Source organism: Corapipo altera, unplaced genomic scaffold (genome assembly GCF_003945725.1).
Source record: "Corapipo altera isolate COAL_440 unplaced genomic scaffold, ASM394572v1 104, whole genome shotgun sequence".
Lineage (NCBI taxonomy): Eukaryota > Metazoa > Chordata > Aves > Passeriformes > Pipridae > Corapipo > Corapipo altera.
In genome coordinates, this window is record NW_020884920.1 from 4864118 (window position 1) to 4879884 (window position 15767).

At 54.2% G+C, this 15767-nt stretch overlaps 2 protein-coding genes across 4 annotated transcripts; one reads left to right on the forward strand and one right to left on the reverse strand.

Annotated features, from left to right (window-relative positions):
- The first annotated feature begins 224 nt into the window (after positions 1 to 224).
- MED9 (mediator complex subunit 9) lies at positions 225 to 4817 on the forward strand. 2 transcript variants are annotated; one of them, XM_027656622.1, is made up of 2 exons: positions 225 to 366; positions 4016 to 4817. In XM_027656622.1, exons 1-2 carry the CDS (start codon positions 230 to 232, stop codon positions 4230 to 4232), a joined length of 354 nt encoding a protein of 117 aa, XP_027512423.1. In that variant the 5' UTR covers positions 225 to 229; the 3' UTR covers positions 4233 to 4817. The 2 variants fall into 2 exon arrangements, with proteins under 2 accessions (XP_027512423.1, XP_027512424.1); XM_027656623.1 differs by lacking the exon at positions 225 to 366 and adding an exon at positions 1146 to 3702.
- A 1380-nt stretch (positions 4818 to 6197) lies between these two features.
- On the reverse strand, positions 6198 to 8190 carry RASD1 (ras related dexamethasone induced 1). Of its 2 annotated transcripts, none has more exons than XM_027656620.1 (2): positions 7786 to 8190; positions 6198 to 7540 (listed from the first exon to the last, which is right to left on the reverse strand). In XM_027656620.1, the coding sequence occupies exons 1-2, from the start codon at positions 8069 to 8071 to the stop codon at positions 6990 to 6992; spliced, it is 837 nt and encodes a 278-aa protein (XP_027512421.1). In that variant the 5' UTR covers positions 8072 to 8190; the 3' UTR covers positions 6198 to 6989. The 2 variants fall into 2 exon arrangements, with proteins under 2 accessions (XP_027512421.1, XP_027512422.1); XM_027656621.1 differs by having other exon boundaries at positions 7054 to 7469.
- Positions 8191 to 15767: the final 7577 nt, after the last annotated feature.

The window sequence follows — 15767 nt, forward strand, 5'->3', positions numbered from 1 at the left end:
TGGGGTGCAGGGGAGATCCTTGGGGGCCGCCTGGTGGATCACTGTGGGGTGCAGGGGGGATCACTGTGAGGTGCAGGGGGTGAACCACTGGAGCGGGGCGCACAACCACAACCCTCACGCCCACCCCCGGGCCCTGCTCAGCCGTGGGCCCTCAGGGCCGGACCCGGCGGGCGGAGCCGCGCCCGCCCCGCCCCGCTCCGTCACTGCCGGTCGGCCCGGCGGGGCCGCTATGGCGTCCGGGGGTCCCGCCCGCGCCGCCGAGGAGCCGCCGCCGCCCGAGCCCCCCGCCGAGCAGAAGCCGCCGCCGCTGCCGCCCGCGCAGGAGGAGTTCTCCTTCCTGCCCCTCGTCCACGACATCATCAAATGGTAACGGCGGGCACGGCCACCGGGACCCCCCCCGCGCCGCCGGGACCGGCCCCCGCCCCGCCGGGCACCGCGTGCTGGCACCGCAGCCCTGCCCCGGCCATCCGCCTCCGACGGTGCTGCTGACACCGGAGTCCTCGGGGGGCTTGGGGGGAGCAGGGCTAAGGGCCCGCCCCCGTTAGTGATGCTTTCCCAGCCACAGCATCCTTAGGGATGCGCCGGACAGGAAACAGGGTTATGAGGTTTCCCCTTTAATAATGCTTTTCATCCTTAGTATCCTCAGGGATGCCCTGAACAGGGAGCAGGGCAATGGGGTCCCCCCCGCAATGATGCTATCCAAACCCCAGCATACCCAAGATGCTCTGGACGAGGAGCAGGGTTAAGGGATTCCCCTTCAAATGATGCTTTCCCACCTCCAGCATCCTCAAATGATGCTTTTCCACCTCCAGCATCCTCAGGCTGCCCTGGATGCGGAGCAAGGCAGTGAGAGCCCCCTTTTAATGATGTTTTTCCACCCTCAGCATCCTCACGGTGCCCCAGGGAGTGGGGCAATGGGATCCCCCTCAAATGATATTCTCCAGCCCTCAGCATCTCCTTATACAGTGCCTTGTATAAGGAGCAGGACAGTGAGGTCCTCCTTTTTATTATGTTCTCCAACATCCTCATGGTTCCCTGGATGGGTAACAGGGCAGTATGGTCACTCCTCTAGTGATGCTCTCCAACCTCCCAGCATCTCCTTTGCCCTTTTTCTTCCATCTGGATTTCCTGTGAAGAGTATCTGAAGGAGCTGGCACAGCCCCAAGTGCATTTCTGCTCAGAGTTGTACCAGTATCTGGGTGGTGTCAGGGTCACCTGAGCAGTGCAGGTGCTCCCATGGCCCAGGTACTGCCCCACCACCAACACCCCAGGGCAGGAGCTTTGTATGACCGTGGGGTCATTGCTCCAGAGAACTGAACTGTTTGGCTGATAACAGCCTCAGAAAGTACAGGCAGTGCGTCAGGAACGCAGCCCATTTCTGGGGAGCTGTAAAAAGGAGGATGTCTTCTGCAGTGAGACAGGTTATGTCGTTCTCTTCCCAGCTCAAGATAAGCACTGTTCAGGTAAAAGGTGATGGTACAAGGGTATTGAGAACCGATGTGTTTCTGGCCCAGGATAACTCCTCCAGAGATGCTTGCCTGAGTTCCCAGGAAGGGAATGGCTCTGTCATGGAAATCCATCCATGCCAGCTCTGTGCCCTCACCTGGGCACACTTCAGGGTGAGGCAGTGGGTGTGGGAAGTATGAGTTCCCTTGTTTCTGGCTGTGGACCTGGCTGCCCTTTCCCTGTGCACATACTGGGGAGCTGAGGCTGGTTTGTGTCCTGCTAATGTTTCACTTGAATCAAGCATATCTGAAAGGTGAGAGAGGTTCATCCTTAATGACTCTGCAGCCTGAGCCATGGGAAGGAAAGAAGGAAGGAAAGACTGACACCCCTGACACACTGGTCCAGAACAGGCACAGAAACACAAACCCTCTGATTTCCCTCAGTTTTCCCGTTGTGCTTGGGGTGGGCAGTCAAGTTGCCCCTGACCTTGATTCTCCCTGATCTGTGCCAGAAGTGAGGCTGAATCCACTGCCAGGTGCTTGTACCTCAGCAAAGCGGGCAGTAGCCGTGGGCTGAGGCCTCCCAGATTCTGATATGTCACCGAGCAGGTCGTAGTGACTCATAGATCACAGTCCCAGGCATATCTTGTGCCCTATCCCACCGAGCCACCCACTCCTGTTACCCGGTTTCCTCGCCCGGCCTCGCACGCGGCACTTCCCGGGCGGCTCGAGCAGACGTAGGTTCTGAACAGGTGCCGCAGATGGGCAGGACCACAGAGGCAAGCGGTGGGATGTTTTGCCTCATGTCCCTGACAGATGGCAAACGTATTGTCCTCTAACACTGCCGCGAGTCGCAGAGCCCAGCCCTGCTGTTCTGACACTGACTCAGCCGTGAAGACACATCTCCAAGGTGACTCTGTGCTCGGGAGCGAGGATGTGTCGCGTAAATTTGCTTACGTTCAAGGACGTGCTCTTTCCTGTTGGTTGGGCCTGGAGAAAGTTTTCCTAAACAGGGCTTGCTGGTGTGTTCAGCCTCATACAGTCCAATGGCATCGCTGCTGAGGTCCCAGTGTGTGGCTCCACCGGTGGTGGGTTGTGCTGGTGTAGTGAAGAACACTTGTGCCCTAAGGCAGGTCTTATGCCCAGTCTGTCAGCACAGACTGTCATTGGATGTTGCACTGGATCCTATATTAGTGCAGGCAGCTCAGTCTCTTCCCACACCTTGCTCCCACCTTGCTCCCATGTCCTCAAACAGGGAGTTGCTTCAGTAGCTTGATCCAACAGAAAAACCACCCATGAGGAGAAAAAGCCACCAAGCCTGAAATATTTATCCCCTTGGATCTACCAGCCAACGGACAGCTGTCAGTTCTCTGCATGGGGAAGGGAATGAGACCTGGGCAGCCCTGAAGCAGGGAGGACATCTCTGTCAAAGCCAGACTGCAGCTCTGGTGGATTAAAGGCAGTGTCACCCCATTGTTCTCCAGATGTGCCATGGGGTTGGTTATGTGTGTGCCTGTATTTTTCCACTGCTGACCTGACCATGAGTGCCTGTATAATGGGGAGACATTATAGTACCAGCTGCAGTTTTATTTAGAAGGGAATAATGAATATTTTGTTCCAATAGGCCTTTGAAACAAGCAGTGACCATCTGGTTAAAAGTTTTGCTTTCAGCCGTGTCACGATTCCCCAAAGTTATAATCGAGTACCTCTCTGCTCTGGTCATGCCAAACAGATTTATTTTTAGGTCTGTCTATTGAACAGGCTCCCAGTTTTTCAAAGACCATTAGAATCCCGCTCTCCCTATTAACAGGCGCCCTGGAAGCAGGAACTGGCTTTTGCCTGGAATTGGTAAAGCTTCTCGCTGGTGCTAACAAAGCTGAGTCAGATACTAATGAGGGTTCAAGGGCAGACACTGCCTCAGACAACACTGAGCCTTGAAAAGCACAGAGCTGGCTGCAGAACCAATTCTGCTGCTCTTAAAAAAAATAAAAAACACAACCCAAAAAACCCCCACCGCTTCTCTTTTATTAGTTATACATCCCCAGAGAGTCCTTTTAAAGCTCCAAAGTACAATTTTCTCTGCCTTTGGACACTCTCTGATGCTTTGGGGAACAGTTTCTATTTTCTGCTGTCAAGCTGTTTGACTGCATTGATTTTTTTTTGTATTACAGCCGCAACAGGTCATGGGTGAGACTGAGATCGTTTTTCTAGGTGCCTACACAGAACACACATACAGTCTTACCTTCCCTAAAGAGAGGTACTGGAGTTCAGAGGGAGAATTTAGCCTGCCTCAGGGTAGTGTTTGAAATCTGCAGACCAGCCCCTAACCCAGTTGATGCATCCTGAGGTGACTGGGTTGTGTGCTGGAAATTAGCAGGAAAACAGTTTGCCCCTAAGTTACCCAGTCTGTATGTCCATGTCCATTTTATTGGGATAGGTGGATCAGGTGTGTGTAGCTAGATACCAAGAGCAAGTTTCCCAGTGAAATCCAGTTTAAACCCTGGTTGTGTGGGAAATTAGTGTTTCCAGTAGGAGAATTCAACAATGTCTCACTTTTCTCTCCTGTGCAGCATGGACAAGGACAGCCAGGATGTTCACCAGGTACTGAATGAGCTCAAGAACAAGTTCCAGGAGATGAGGAAGCTGATCAGCTCCATGCCTGGCATTGGTGTGAGCCCAGAGCAGCAGCAGCAACAGCTGCAGAACCTGCGGGAGCAGGTCCGGACCAAAAACGAGCTGCTACAGAAGTACAAGAGCCTTTGCATGTTCGAAATCCCCAAGGAGTAGGATGGGCACAGCTCCAGTCCTGGGGTCTGAGGTACCTCCTCTCCAGGCTGAACAGGGTGGCAGGAGTTTACTTTTCTTTCCTTGTGGTTTTCTGGTTACACTGCTGTGGAATTGTGCCTGTGTGGGCCGTTGAACCACAGGTGAGTGACACTGAACAGAACACCGAGTGCCTCACCTGGGGTGATTGCAGCGGCTCGTTCCCTTTGATCTGCTGCAGGAGTGTGCATTTATGTATCCATCTCCTGTTTCCTCTCGGGGGTGGGGTTCTTCTTTTTTATGTTCAAACCAGAAGGAGACATTATGTTTTCTCCTCACTAAGGGTCAAAGTACCTGCTGGTTAATTTCAAGAAGAGAATGGAGGCATTTTCTGCACTATTTTTTACTGAAAAAATGGCCAAACATCAAAAGGGAACATAAGAAGGAAGCGTGAGCTGCTTGGCCCTGCTCCTGGAAAGTGACTCTGGAACACTTTCCATTTTCTGTGTGTTGAAAGAGGAGTGATTACTTTCAATTACTTCTGTATCTCTCTTTCTAAACAATTGATGGTTGTGTTTGAGATGAGTCAAGTAAAGATTCATGAATTCCCAACTGCCCCTCTTGTGTGTTCACTGGGTGGATGTGGGCTGAGCAGGGGCAGGATGTTGGCAGCACAGAGGGCATGTGTAGCCTGGGCCCAGCTCCAATGTCTTTTCCTGTGAAAACAAAGGAAGGACAAGAGTCAAAACAAAGGACATAAATGATAAGAGCTTTTGGTTATTCCATACTAAAGTCAGGCCTCACAGGACAGGTCTGTTCCACACCCAAAGTGCTCCAGGGGCTTCCCACAACCACAAGCGTTTGAGCAGCTTGAACAGATAGTTCTGGTCGTTGGGAGCTGGGGTGGTTGCACCCCACCTGTAGTTTAGAGATTTACTCTGTTCCCACTGGAATACTGTACTAGTACTTTCCTTGGGAAGGTGCCAGTGTGTAAACTCTGAGTAAAGCAGAACACCACGATAAACAAATCACAATGTACACATTATTTATTGCTGAAATTGCCTTTCCACCAACCAATAGCCTGTCCCAGCTCAATAAATTCCTGTGTATCATGCTTGGACGATGTTTTCCATTCTTCTGCCAGTTGCTGTTCCTGTGAAATCAGGCATTCACAGAGCTGGAAGAAACAACCTGTTGCCAAAGAACTGTCTGGCACTCGGTGCAGGAACAAGTTAACTCTGTCAACCTGAATCCAAGTTTCAAGCGAAACTGAGGCGGTTTGCTTTGCAGTCTCACTCCCTCACCTTAGTTTTATGACTTCAGTATGACTTTCCTGCCATTTATATGTATTAAACACAGATTTGTGCTGCTGTGTGAGGGGGGAACGGGGGCTGAAAATGAACTGGAACAGAAACTGGAGCCGGGAAGAGCTGTTCCCCTTTCCCTTTCACTTCTAGCAATGATTACTGCGACTTGTTATTGGGAAGAGATTAAAAACCATCAGATTCAGAGGTGACCTTTTGAGCAAAGTACTTCCTTTACTCATATTGCAAAATAAAAACAATATCCCAGCCGGGGTGCCAATGAATCACTCTGTGTTGACATCATTAAATGTGGTTAGTTAATCGGGAAAGAGCACGAAGCACAATCAGCTCTTTGTAACGAGGTGATGTCAGTTTGCTGGGTGACTGCTGGGAATGACATGCCAGTGCCCGGCATGTCGTGGGGCTGGCAGGATCAGCACTGGTGGAGTGAGGAAAGAGTCCTGGCTCAGTGACCCGTCGGAGTGAGTAACTCCCTGCATGGCCCCTCTTACCCTGTGTGGCAAGAGACCGGCGGCTTGCAGAGGCGGGAACCTTTGCACTGGGAGTCTGGAGAAAATGGGGCAATAAAGGGATTGAGTGAGAGGCTGGTTTTGGTACCTCAGGTCTTTTGTTTGACATGTTTTGCTATGGGACAGGGCGAGGAAGCAAAGGCAAAACCCACAAGTGTTGTTTTTAAAAAGATTTTATTAATTTGTAGAAAAAATAAAACATCAAGTTTCACCCACGGTAGAAACACTTGAAGATTTTTTTTTTTTGTTCATGTCAGTGACATACAATACCTACATAAAGTGCCTATTTTATTTTGAAAAACCCTTCCCGCTCCCCCCCACCCTCCCCAAATCTTGCAAATCAAACAAGACAAATGTAAACAAGAGTCAGTTTTTTGGTCCATCAGGGCTGTAACTCTGCAATGTCTTTGCAACACCTTAGGAGTGTCTTCTGCATGTGGTTTGCAGACACAGACGAACACATGACACAGAGCCAGAGTCCGTGCACAGCTTCTCAAGTTGAAAAAAAAACAACAAAAACCAACCCCAAAGCCCCAGGCAGGTGCTGGCAGGCCCTGCCCTCCCTTCTGAGTGCAGTGCCCTAGGCTGGGTGGTTTGGGAGGGAAAGAAACATCAAGGTCTGTGCCCTCCACATGCATCCTCCCACCTGGCCAACAGCAGTTCACCCTTCCCCTGTCTCTCTGCTCAGAGGAGGAGGCTGTTCCCAGTGACAGCCCCCTCCTGCCCTCCAAAGCCTCCCCCTTCGCATCCCTCACTCCCAAAATGCACTCCTGGGGGAGAGAGGTGATGAAAGCGGGAGGAGGGAGGCTGGGGGAGAGGCAACCTCCTCTCTGCCTGGGTGGGCGCCTGCCCACCCTCCTGCCTGCCCAAAGTCAATTCGGAAACGAGCATCTTTCCCCTCTTCTTTCCTTCTTCCCTTCCTTCCTTCCTGTCGGGAGCAGAGGTTCCTAGCTGATCACACAACGATCCTTCTCCTTGCTGTGCCCGCCGCCGATGGCTTTCTCCCGGATGTACATGAGGTCGCTGTGGACGCTGGGTCGCCGGGCGAAGGGGGCCACGATGCCGTACGCCTCCTCCGTGCCACCCCGGCCCCCCTCTTTCAGCAGCTTTTTGCCTTTCAGAGCCTTCTTATGCAGGATGTCGCAGTACTGGACCGAGACCTTGCGGTGCAGGTCGGGGCTCATCTCGCTGGGCAGCTTGGCCATGGCGAAGAGCGCCTGGAACATCTGGTCCAGGCTGCTGTTCCTCTTGGCTGAGATCTCGAAGTAGGCGCATTTTTTGGGGTCCCCTCCCACCAGCTGCTCGATCTCCCTGGGTTGCACCTCCCGGTAAAAGTCCCGGTCGCCTTTGTTGCCGCAGATGACCAGGGGCACCTCTATGTTCTCCTTGGTTTTGTTCTTCAGGCACGACTTGGTCTCCAGGATTTGCTGCTTCAGACGCTGAACCTCCTCGAAGGAGTCACGGTTGTCCAGGCTGAACACGAGGATGAACACGTCTCCTGGGGACAAAAAGGGAACATGAGATGGCTGCAGGGATGGGGACACACAGAGACCCACTGCCTAAGCCATACAGAGACTCTGGGAAGGAAGGACAGGGCAGCACGTGGGTCCTCTCGTCCATCAAGAAGAGCTCCCCATCCACTGCACACACAAAATCCCATCTCCCTTTCCCCAGGACTAGAAAAACCTCCCGAAACTAGGCGAGAACACCCGGAATCAGGCAGAGGGACCCCCTGACAAGTACCTGTGAGGATGGAGAGGCGGCGCATGGCTGGGAAGGGGTGGTTGCCTGACGTGTCGAGGATGTCGAGCTGGTAGACCTCGCCGCGGATGCTGTAGAACTTGCGGTGGAAGTCCTCGATGGTGGGGGTGTACTGCTCCTCGAAGCGGCCGGTGAGGAAGCGCGAGACGATGGCTGTCTTGCCCACCTTGGAGGAGCCCAGGATGACCATGCGGTAGCAGTTCTTGGCGGGGATGCTCAGCTCAGCCTCGCTGGGACACATCTTCTTGATCATCGCTGCCAGTTTCATTGAAGCCGGCGGAAAGTGCAGCTTGCGCCGAGGAGAAGGAGGAAGAGGAGGAGGAAGGTGCTGCCTGCTTGGCTGCTCAGCCCCTCTCTCCTCGCAGGAAAGGTCGGTGTGAGCTCTGCACGGCCGCCGCCGCGTTATATGGAGGAGGCAGCGCCCGCCCCTCGGCGCGTCACGGCCCGGGGCGGCGGCGGCTGAGTCAGCGCCCGGCTCCGCGCCCGCCGCCCCCCGCCGCTGCCCGGCCGCGCTCCGGGGCTGCGCACACCGGTCCCGTTCGCACCCCCGGGGCTCGGCTGCCTGGTCCCGTTCGCAGCCCCGTTGGGACTCTCGGTGCTGCACAGCCCCGGCCCCATTCGCGTCCCGCTCGGGGCTCCCGGTGCTTGGCAGCCCGGTCCCGTTCGCACTCCCGGTGCTTGGCAGCCCGGTCCCGTTCGCACTCCCGGTGCCTGGCAGCCCCACTCACACTCTCAGTGCTTCCACTCGGAGCCCGGCTGGGACTCCCGGCGCTGCTCAACCCGGCCCCGTTTCCATCCCGGTTCGCGCTCCCGGTGTTTGGCAGCCCCGTTTGCACTCCCGGTGTGGCGCAGCCCGGTCTGAGCTCCCGGTCCCGTTCGCAAACCAACCCCTTTGCATCTCAGGCGGGCCCCCGGTGCTTTTTATCCGCCCCGTTCGCAGCCCGGTGCGGGCTCCCATCGACCCGCAGCCGGCTCGGGGCTCCCGGGGCTCCGGGAGTGGAGTGACCGCGAGACGCACGGACCCGGGACAGGGGGTGCAGGAGGTCCCACCCTATTTCCCGCAGTGGTTTTGCTCCAGTTTACACTTGCCCCGTGCAAGCGCCCGTGAGACCGGAGAAAAGACCCCCCCCGTTCGGTGCGAGCTCCGGTGCGCGGGACCGGGAGCAGAGGGAAGTCTCGGTCCGGGCGCTGCAGCGCGGGCTGGGGGCTGCGCGGTGCCCCCTTGGCGGAGGTTCTTGGCACGGCGACTTTCCCTTAATCCCGGTGCCGATCCCGGTGCCGGGGCGCCGAGCGGTGCCGCTGCAGCGCCGGTTCCTCCCGCTAGGGGGAAGGAGAGAGCCCGGCCGGCGGCGCGTGCAGGGCAGGTACGGGGGGAATGGGAATGGGAATGGGAATGTTGCCGTACTGGGAGAGCTGGGAATGGTCAGCCCGGAGGGGAGAAGGCTCCAGGGACACCTTAGAGCCCCTTCCAGTCCCTAAAGAGGCTCCGAGAGAGCTGGAGAGGGTCTTTGGACGTGGAGTGACAGGAAAAGGGGGAATGGCTTCACACTGACAGGGCAGGGGTAGATGGGATATTGGGAAGAAATTCTCTGGGAGGGTAGTGAGACCCTGGCACAGGTTGCTCAGAGAAGCTGTGGCAGCGTCGAAGCCCAGTGTTTAAGACCAGGTTGGATGAGTCTTGGAGCAACCTGGTCTAGTGGAAGGTGTCCCTGCCCATTGCAGGGGGGTGGAACAAGATGAGCTTTCAGATCCCTTCCAATCCAGACCATTATGTGACTCCATGATCTATTAGAAGAAACCCCAAAACTTAGCAAAAGGTGATGCTTTAATAAGGTTTGGGGTAGCAGAATCCTCACCTACAGCACTGAAAGGGACCTCAGTGACAGCTAGAACACACAAACTGGTGCAGAGTGGTGCATTTCATCAGCTCCACTTGGGACGTGGCTGGTGCTGAGCTTTTCACCTCCCTCCCCTTCGCCCCTGACTGTGGTGTCACACTTGGATATTAATTTAAACACTGCTCAAAGACTTATGTAGGAATTGTGCTGGTCTGTGGGTTGGAAGAGAGCAGCAGCTTAAACATCCCTTTTCAGCCTCATCCCTGCCTGCAGGGAAACATCCTGCCTGGAGGCACAAGGACACTTGGAGGAGAGAAAGTGGGACAGTCTCCCATGTTTAGTAATCTGTGTGTGAGACAGCAACGTAGTTTAATAGCTGAATACAAAGCCCAAATGTATCACCCCCAAATAACAAAAAGATCATTTAATTGAAGTGGTTGATGGAAAACAACGGGGGGAATAGGAAGTGCCAACCTCTGGGGGACAGACAAATCGAATCTCTTGATTGGCATTTACTGTTGACCATACAACTATTAATAGTGTCAGGAACAGGTAAAAATAGCCTGCTCAAAGCCTGCTCCTGGGCTGACAGGAAAAAAATCCATTTATTCCTTCTAAGTAGCTCTTTGGGCAGAGCACACCATGAGGCAGATGTGCCCTGGGATCCTGTGGGCTCAGTGGGGTGGGACTGGAACCAGGGACCCCCTGAGAGCAAGGACAGGGCATCAAGGACCCTGGATGGGTGGAGGAGAGACAATAGCAGCAGGAATTCCCAGGGAAGAGGACGTGGGCACTGCCTGTGCCATCCCAGAGTACAGCTCCTCACGGAGTCACGCAGAGCCCAAGCAGAGGAGCATTACATGGCATTAGGCTGAGTCCTCCCAGGCTCATCTAGAAACTCATCTCCTGGTAGGAGCAGAGCACATTTTCTTCCAGTGATTGATGATAAAGGATCCACTTTGCTGCAAGGCAAAGCCTTCCCACAGTTATGACTCTCTTAAAAATCACCACCTATTTCTGGCCTGACTGCAAATAGTCCAAGCCTTAAGCAGAGGCAGGTAAAAGAGCATTTCCCTCACGACTGCCAGAGTTTTCCCATGCCATTTGTGGGATGTTTTGCTCCCTGTTTGGTTTGGGAGTATACAGGCTCTTTCAGGGAGCAGTGTGGTACAGCCAGGGCTGCAGACAGGGTGCTCTGCATGAACCCCAGCGACACCTTTAAAGGAATCACCCTTTGATCAATCCCTGTTTCCTTGCTATTTCCCTCCCTATTTGCACCCTCATGGATTTACCAACCACCTGCCAAACACCCTGTGTCTGAGAGCAAGTGGCTGAGGAAGGGAAATTCCACGAAAGTCACACAAACATCCCAGCGACAGAACATGTGGGTCCCCAGGGCCTGGCTTGGACGAACTGTGCAGAAGCAAAACAGAGCTCACAGCACCAGCCACAGCTAAAATATAGGAAGCAAAATGTTCCAGGAGGCAGGAGCAGCACCAGGGTGCCCAGCACAGGGACAGGCGAGTGGAGGATACTCGGAAAAGGACAATTACATCGGAACATGAGTTTGGTTTCCGAGTGTGCTGCAGAGCCAGGAAGGATTGTCCCCCCGGGGCTGGGCTGGCTCAGTTCACGGATGGGTCCTGTGGATCCAAGCAGTGAAACAGCCAAGACTGGAAGGGCTGTTTGTGCCGTTCCCACTCAGCTCATGTAGACCCCGTAACTCTCTGGGGCCACGGAGAGGAGCAAATCCCACAGGAGTTCCTTATCATCACTGTTAAGGTGCTTCATGTCCCAGCAAAGGCTCATTCCTGACGCAGCAGCGTGCGGCATTCCCTGGCTCCTGAGAAAGTACACACATGGAACCAAGTCCACTCCCAAGCCCAGCTCCCCAGTTCCTGCTTTTCTTCCCCAGCACAGGGACCTGTTCTTCAGACAGGGACCCTCTCCCTGGTGGGTGTGCAGCAGGCTGGCATCTGTCTCCTTATCCTGCTCCCAAAGAACCAGCATGGGCTGTGTTTCCCAGCAGCTGCTGGTGGACAGCGGGGTCTTGTGGGACCCCAAATCCTACCCTTGCTGTTCTCCTGGGATAGGAGAAGGAGTGGATAGCCAGAGAAAGAGGGGAGCAGCTGGGAAGAGGGAAGAGAAGGGAGGCTTTAGCCATAGCTTTTGCTTGTCCCCCTGGGGAAAAGCATCTGATTAAATCAAGATGCAGCATCCAGGGTTGCTATTAATTCCCTATATTATTAGCTTGTCTCATTTTATTAAATCTCCTTTAAGGCTTTTCAGAAGAAGCACGTAATTCCCAACATATAATTTTTCCCAGATGAGATATGATGCAGAAGTGGGCTGCTCTGTCACTGGGGACCAGGGGGGTGGCTTTATTTGTTTCCTTCCCCCCCTCTCTGCTTCTTTAGCAACACTTTTCATGTCTCTTGATTACTTTTAGCTTTTGGGATTTGATTAATAGAGAATTTGAAAAGCCCGAGACATGTCTCAAATCCTCAGCTCCTTGAGTCATTCAGACAAGGGGTGGCAAGAGCTCCCTCAGAGACACCATCCCTGTGTCCAGCATGATGCAGCTCTGAGCCAGGAGCACCCTGGAAATCCCCTGCTCCCAGTTTCCATCCTCCATGCCATCCTCTTGCCCACAGTTCACTTGGATGCAGCAGCATCCTGCCAGCATCCTGCATGGACAAAGGTGTCTGCGTGTCCTGGATGTGTTCCCAAACTCTGGCACTTTCTGCTCCTTTCCAAAGAGCAGCAGCTTCCCTGGGATTAGAGAGAAATGTCACCTGTAACTGGAGATGGGCAGAAACTGGGCTTGGAATATAAGGCACAGGGGAGAGGGAGGCTCGGTGACCCCAGTGGACACATTGCTGGATTTCAGGAAGGTTCCCATGGAAATAGTGATGGCTGCCAGGGTTGTAGGACAAAAACTAAAGCCCAAGAGGAGGCAGGGAGCCAGGCAGGCATCACTGGGCTAGAGCTGACAGAGGGATGGGTAGTGGTGCTGAGGGCTTGGAGCCTGGAGGTGTTTTCTGTCCAGGTCCCACGTCTGCTGCTGCTGCTCCGGCTGTGGATCCAGAGGGGCTGCAGGCACAGGGGTGGAGGTGTTGGGGGGATTGGGCTGGGCAAGGGTTGAGCTGGTGCCCAAATAGAGGACCCTTGAGGCTTCCAGCCCTGGTGCAGCAGCACAGAACCACAGGCAGAGCCTGGCCTCGACATCTTCCCGGGGCTCTGGCAGCGCTGCGACCTCCTGCGACCCTGGTTGGGAAAGGAGCCATGCTCCGTAAACATCTCCTCTCCGAAGACAACGCAACATGGAAAAAGCAGCACATTCCTACCATTTTTTCCTTTGAAATAGGATCCAAGGAGGATGTGGCACAGTGTGTCCAGCTCACCGGGCTGTCCCGGGGCCGCTGTTGAGCGTGAAGATTAAGGAAAACAGCCTCGTAACTTGTCCTCTGGCTCATGGCGGGAGCTCTGTGCGTAACAGCCCCCGGGGTGAGGGTGGAGGTGGGCTGGGATGGGCTGGATGGTGTCTTCTTCACACTGTCCCTGGCAGGGTGATGCCATGGGCAGGGGGACAGTGGGCATGGGGTGCTGCTGCTCTCCTGGCACTGTGGGGAATTTCAAAGCATCCCCTGGGCACCCATGAGTTGGGAACTACCTGTATCCCAGATCCCTGAGCAGAAGCCTCCCAGCACTGCCTATACGGCTCTGCCCCGGGATCCTGGTTCTGCCCCGGGATCCTGGTTCTGCCCCAGACATTTGTTTGGGCTCCAGCTCTGGATGTTTCCCATTCAGAAACAGATTCCCACCTGGGAATAGTTTCCCACCAGGCTGTTCTTCCCATTGCATTTCTTTGTGACCATTTAAAGCCTAGATTGTTTTCCCTGTAAGTGGGGATAGAAGAGGCTGGATATTCCCCTGTAAATGTAAGTCCAATTGTGTCCCCTGTCCACCTTCTCTGGATTAAGGGATTAAGTGCCCGAACTGTTCCTGTACCACCTGTACTCCAAGCTCATCTTTGCTTTTACATCAAATCCCAACCGTGGGCAAAAAAGCCGAGGTTGAGCCTCAGCACTGGGATGGGTGTGAGAGCCACCACCAGAGCCCTGAGACCCCCATTTCCTTCCCTTCCATCTTCCCAAATAGCAAAAGTGCAGCCTCAGCAAGCAGGAGCCCTGTGGGGATGGCGAACTCCCTATCCTGCCACACGTGCTGCCCCGATTGCGCCACGTGTTTATTCCCGTGGTTGTTTGCCACGTAAGGGCCCCTGGCTGTCCCTCCCCCGGGGCAAGGCAGCCCAGCTTCACTGGGCAAAAGCAAACACGGGGTTATGGGCGGTCACAACAGAGGGAGGGGCCTTTGGAAAAGTGTCCCTGGCCCTGGATGTCACCACCATCAGGGAAAGGACCACAGGATGCAGGCTCCATCTCCCAAAGTGTTCCTGGATGAACCATCCCATGAGTGTGGAGCTGGCCCTGCATTGCTGGGATGTTTGGGTTTGTACAGGTGATCTTCTCATCCCCAAAAAATTGTTTTGTGGAAGGGAGATGTGTGTGGAGGAGCCACACAAGTGACCCTGGGGAGGAAACCTCCACGAGGGTGGGCACAGTTGCTGTGGGGGCTGTGCAGTGACACAGAGTGACCTGAGGCAGTGAAGAGCAATGACCTTGGTGACACAGCTGTCCCTGCCAGGTAGTTGTGATTTAACTAGTTTCTCCTTTTCTGGTGTTTGCTCTGCAGAAATATCCCAAACTTCAATGGAAGCGTTATCTGTGGCGTCAGCACACAGCCTCATGTGAAGCAATTCCCAAGGCTGCAAACAACCCCCTTGCCAACCTCCAGTGGGCCCAGCAAGCCCCACACTGTATTTTGAAGGCATGAAGTTATGAAAATAGCTCCATGACCCCCTTTCCAGGGACCTCATTTGGTCCTCGATGCTTCTGCAAGAGCTGGAGCGATGCACCCGCCTGTGCCAGCACAGAGCTGAGGCTGCAACTGGCTGGTCCTGGGGGTCCCACAGTGCAGGTCTCTCCTTTGGAAGCAGCAGGACTCATATTGTGACCTGGAGGCCCCAAGGTCCATCCCTGCATCAATGTAGAATATGCCCCAGCTGCAGCTGGGAAGTGGGGAAACATCTGCGACAATACCAATGCTTCATGCTCAGCCTGAAGGTTTCATCCCCTCCCTCTGGAATCTCAAATTCTTAGAAATATTAGGTAATTGGAATCACAATTTTTTCCCTATAACCAAAGAGAGTCCTATAACTCTTGTTGTTAAATACCATAAAACAGCATAAACGATGTCTGTGTTTCCCTCCTTGCAGCCCTGGGGACCAGCACGGCACCACCCAGGACTGGTCCTGGCCAGGGCCATTCCCTGCCCAAGGGAGAAAGGTGGGCTTGGGCCCCGTGATATGGGCTGGAACATCACCTTCCAGCTCCTCAGATTGCTTTAGGGAAGAGAGCAGATGCCTCTAAAATATCAGACTCCAGCTTTATGGCAGCCAGAACCAGTTCTACAAAGGCAGCGACACATTAATCCGTGCTGGCTGCTGCAGGAAGAGCTACTAAAAGCAGGGATGCATCTGGCATAACCCCAGAAAAACACTTGTGCAATGCAAAGCCAACACAGAACAGCTGGGAAGTGGGAAGGGTTGGAAATGGCAGATCAACGGGAAAGGAGTCCGTGAAGCCGGTCCCGGTGCAGCACCAAACCCCTGTGCTTTTGGGATGCTGTGGGCACAGGATGGGAAGCAGCTCCATCGCTGGGATTTATGGTGACAGACACACATTTTAAGAGGCTGATGCTGGCTGGGGAGGGGAGTGGTACAACTGGGGTCCCCCCTTGGCCTTGCAGTGGGGACAGGAAAGGGCGCACAAGGTCCCCAGACGGGGAATGAGGCAGCACAAATACGGCCCTCGCTGTCTTCTCATGAAGGATAATTCTTCCCGACCCAGCACGTGTCTCTCCGGTAAATACTGATTACACTTATCAACAAATCCAAGTTTATTGACATCAGAGACTTTGAGCCAGGACTGGCAACTCTGACATAAATTGTCTGAATAATGCAATGTATCCTCTCCTCACTGGTTGCTATGGGTACTGGGCTGG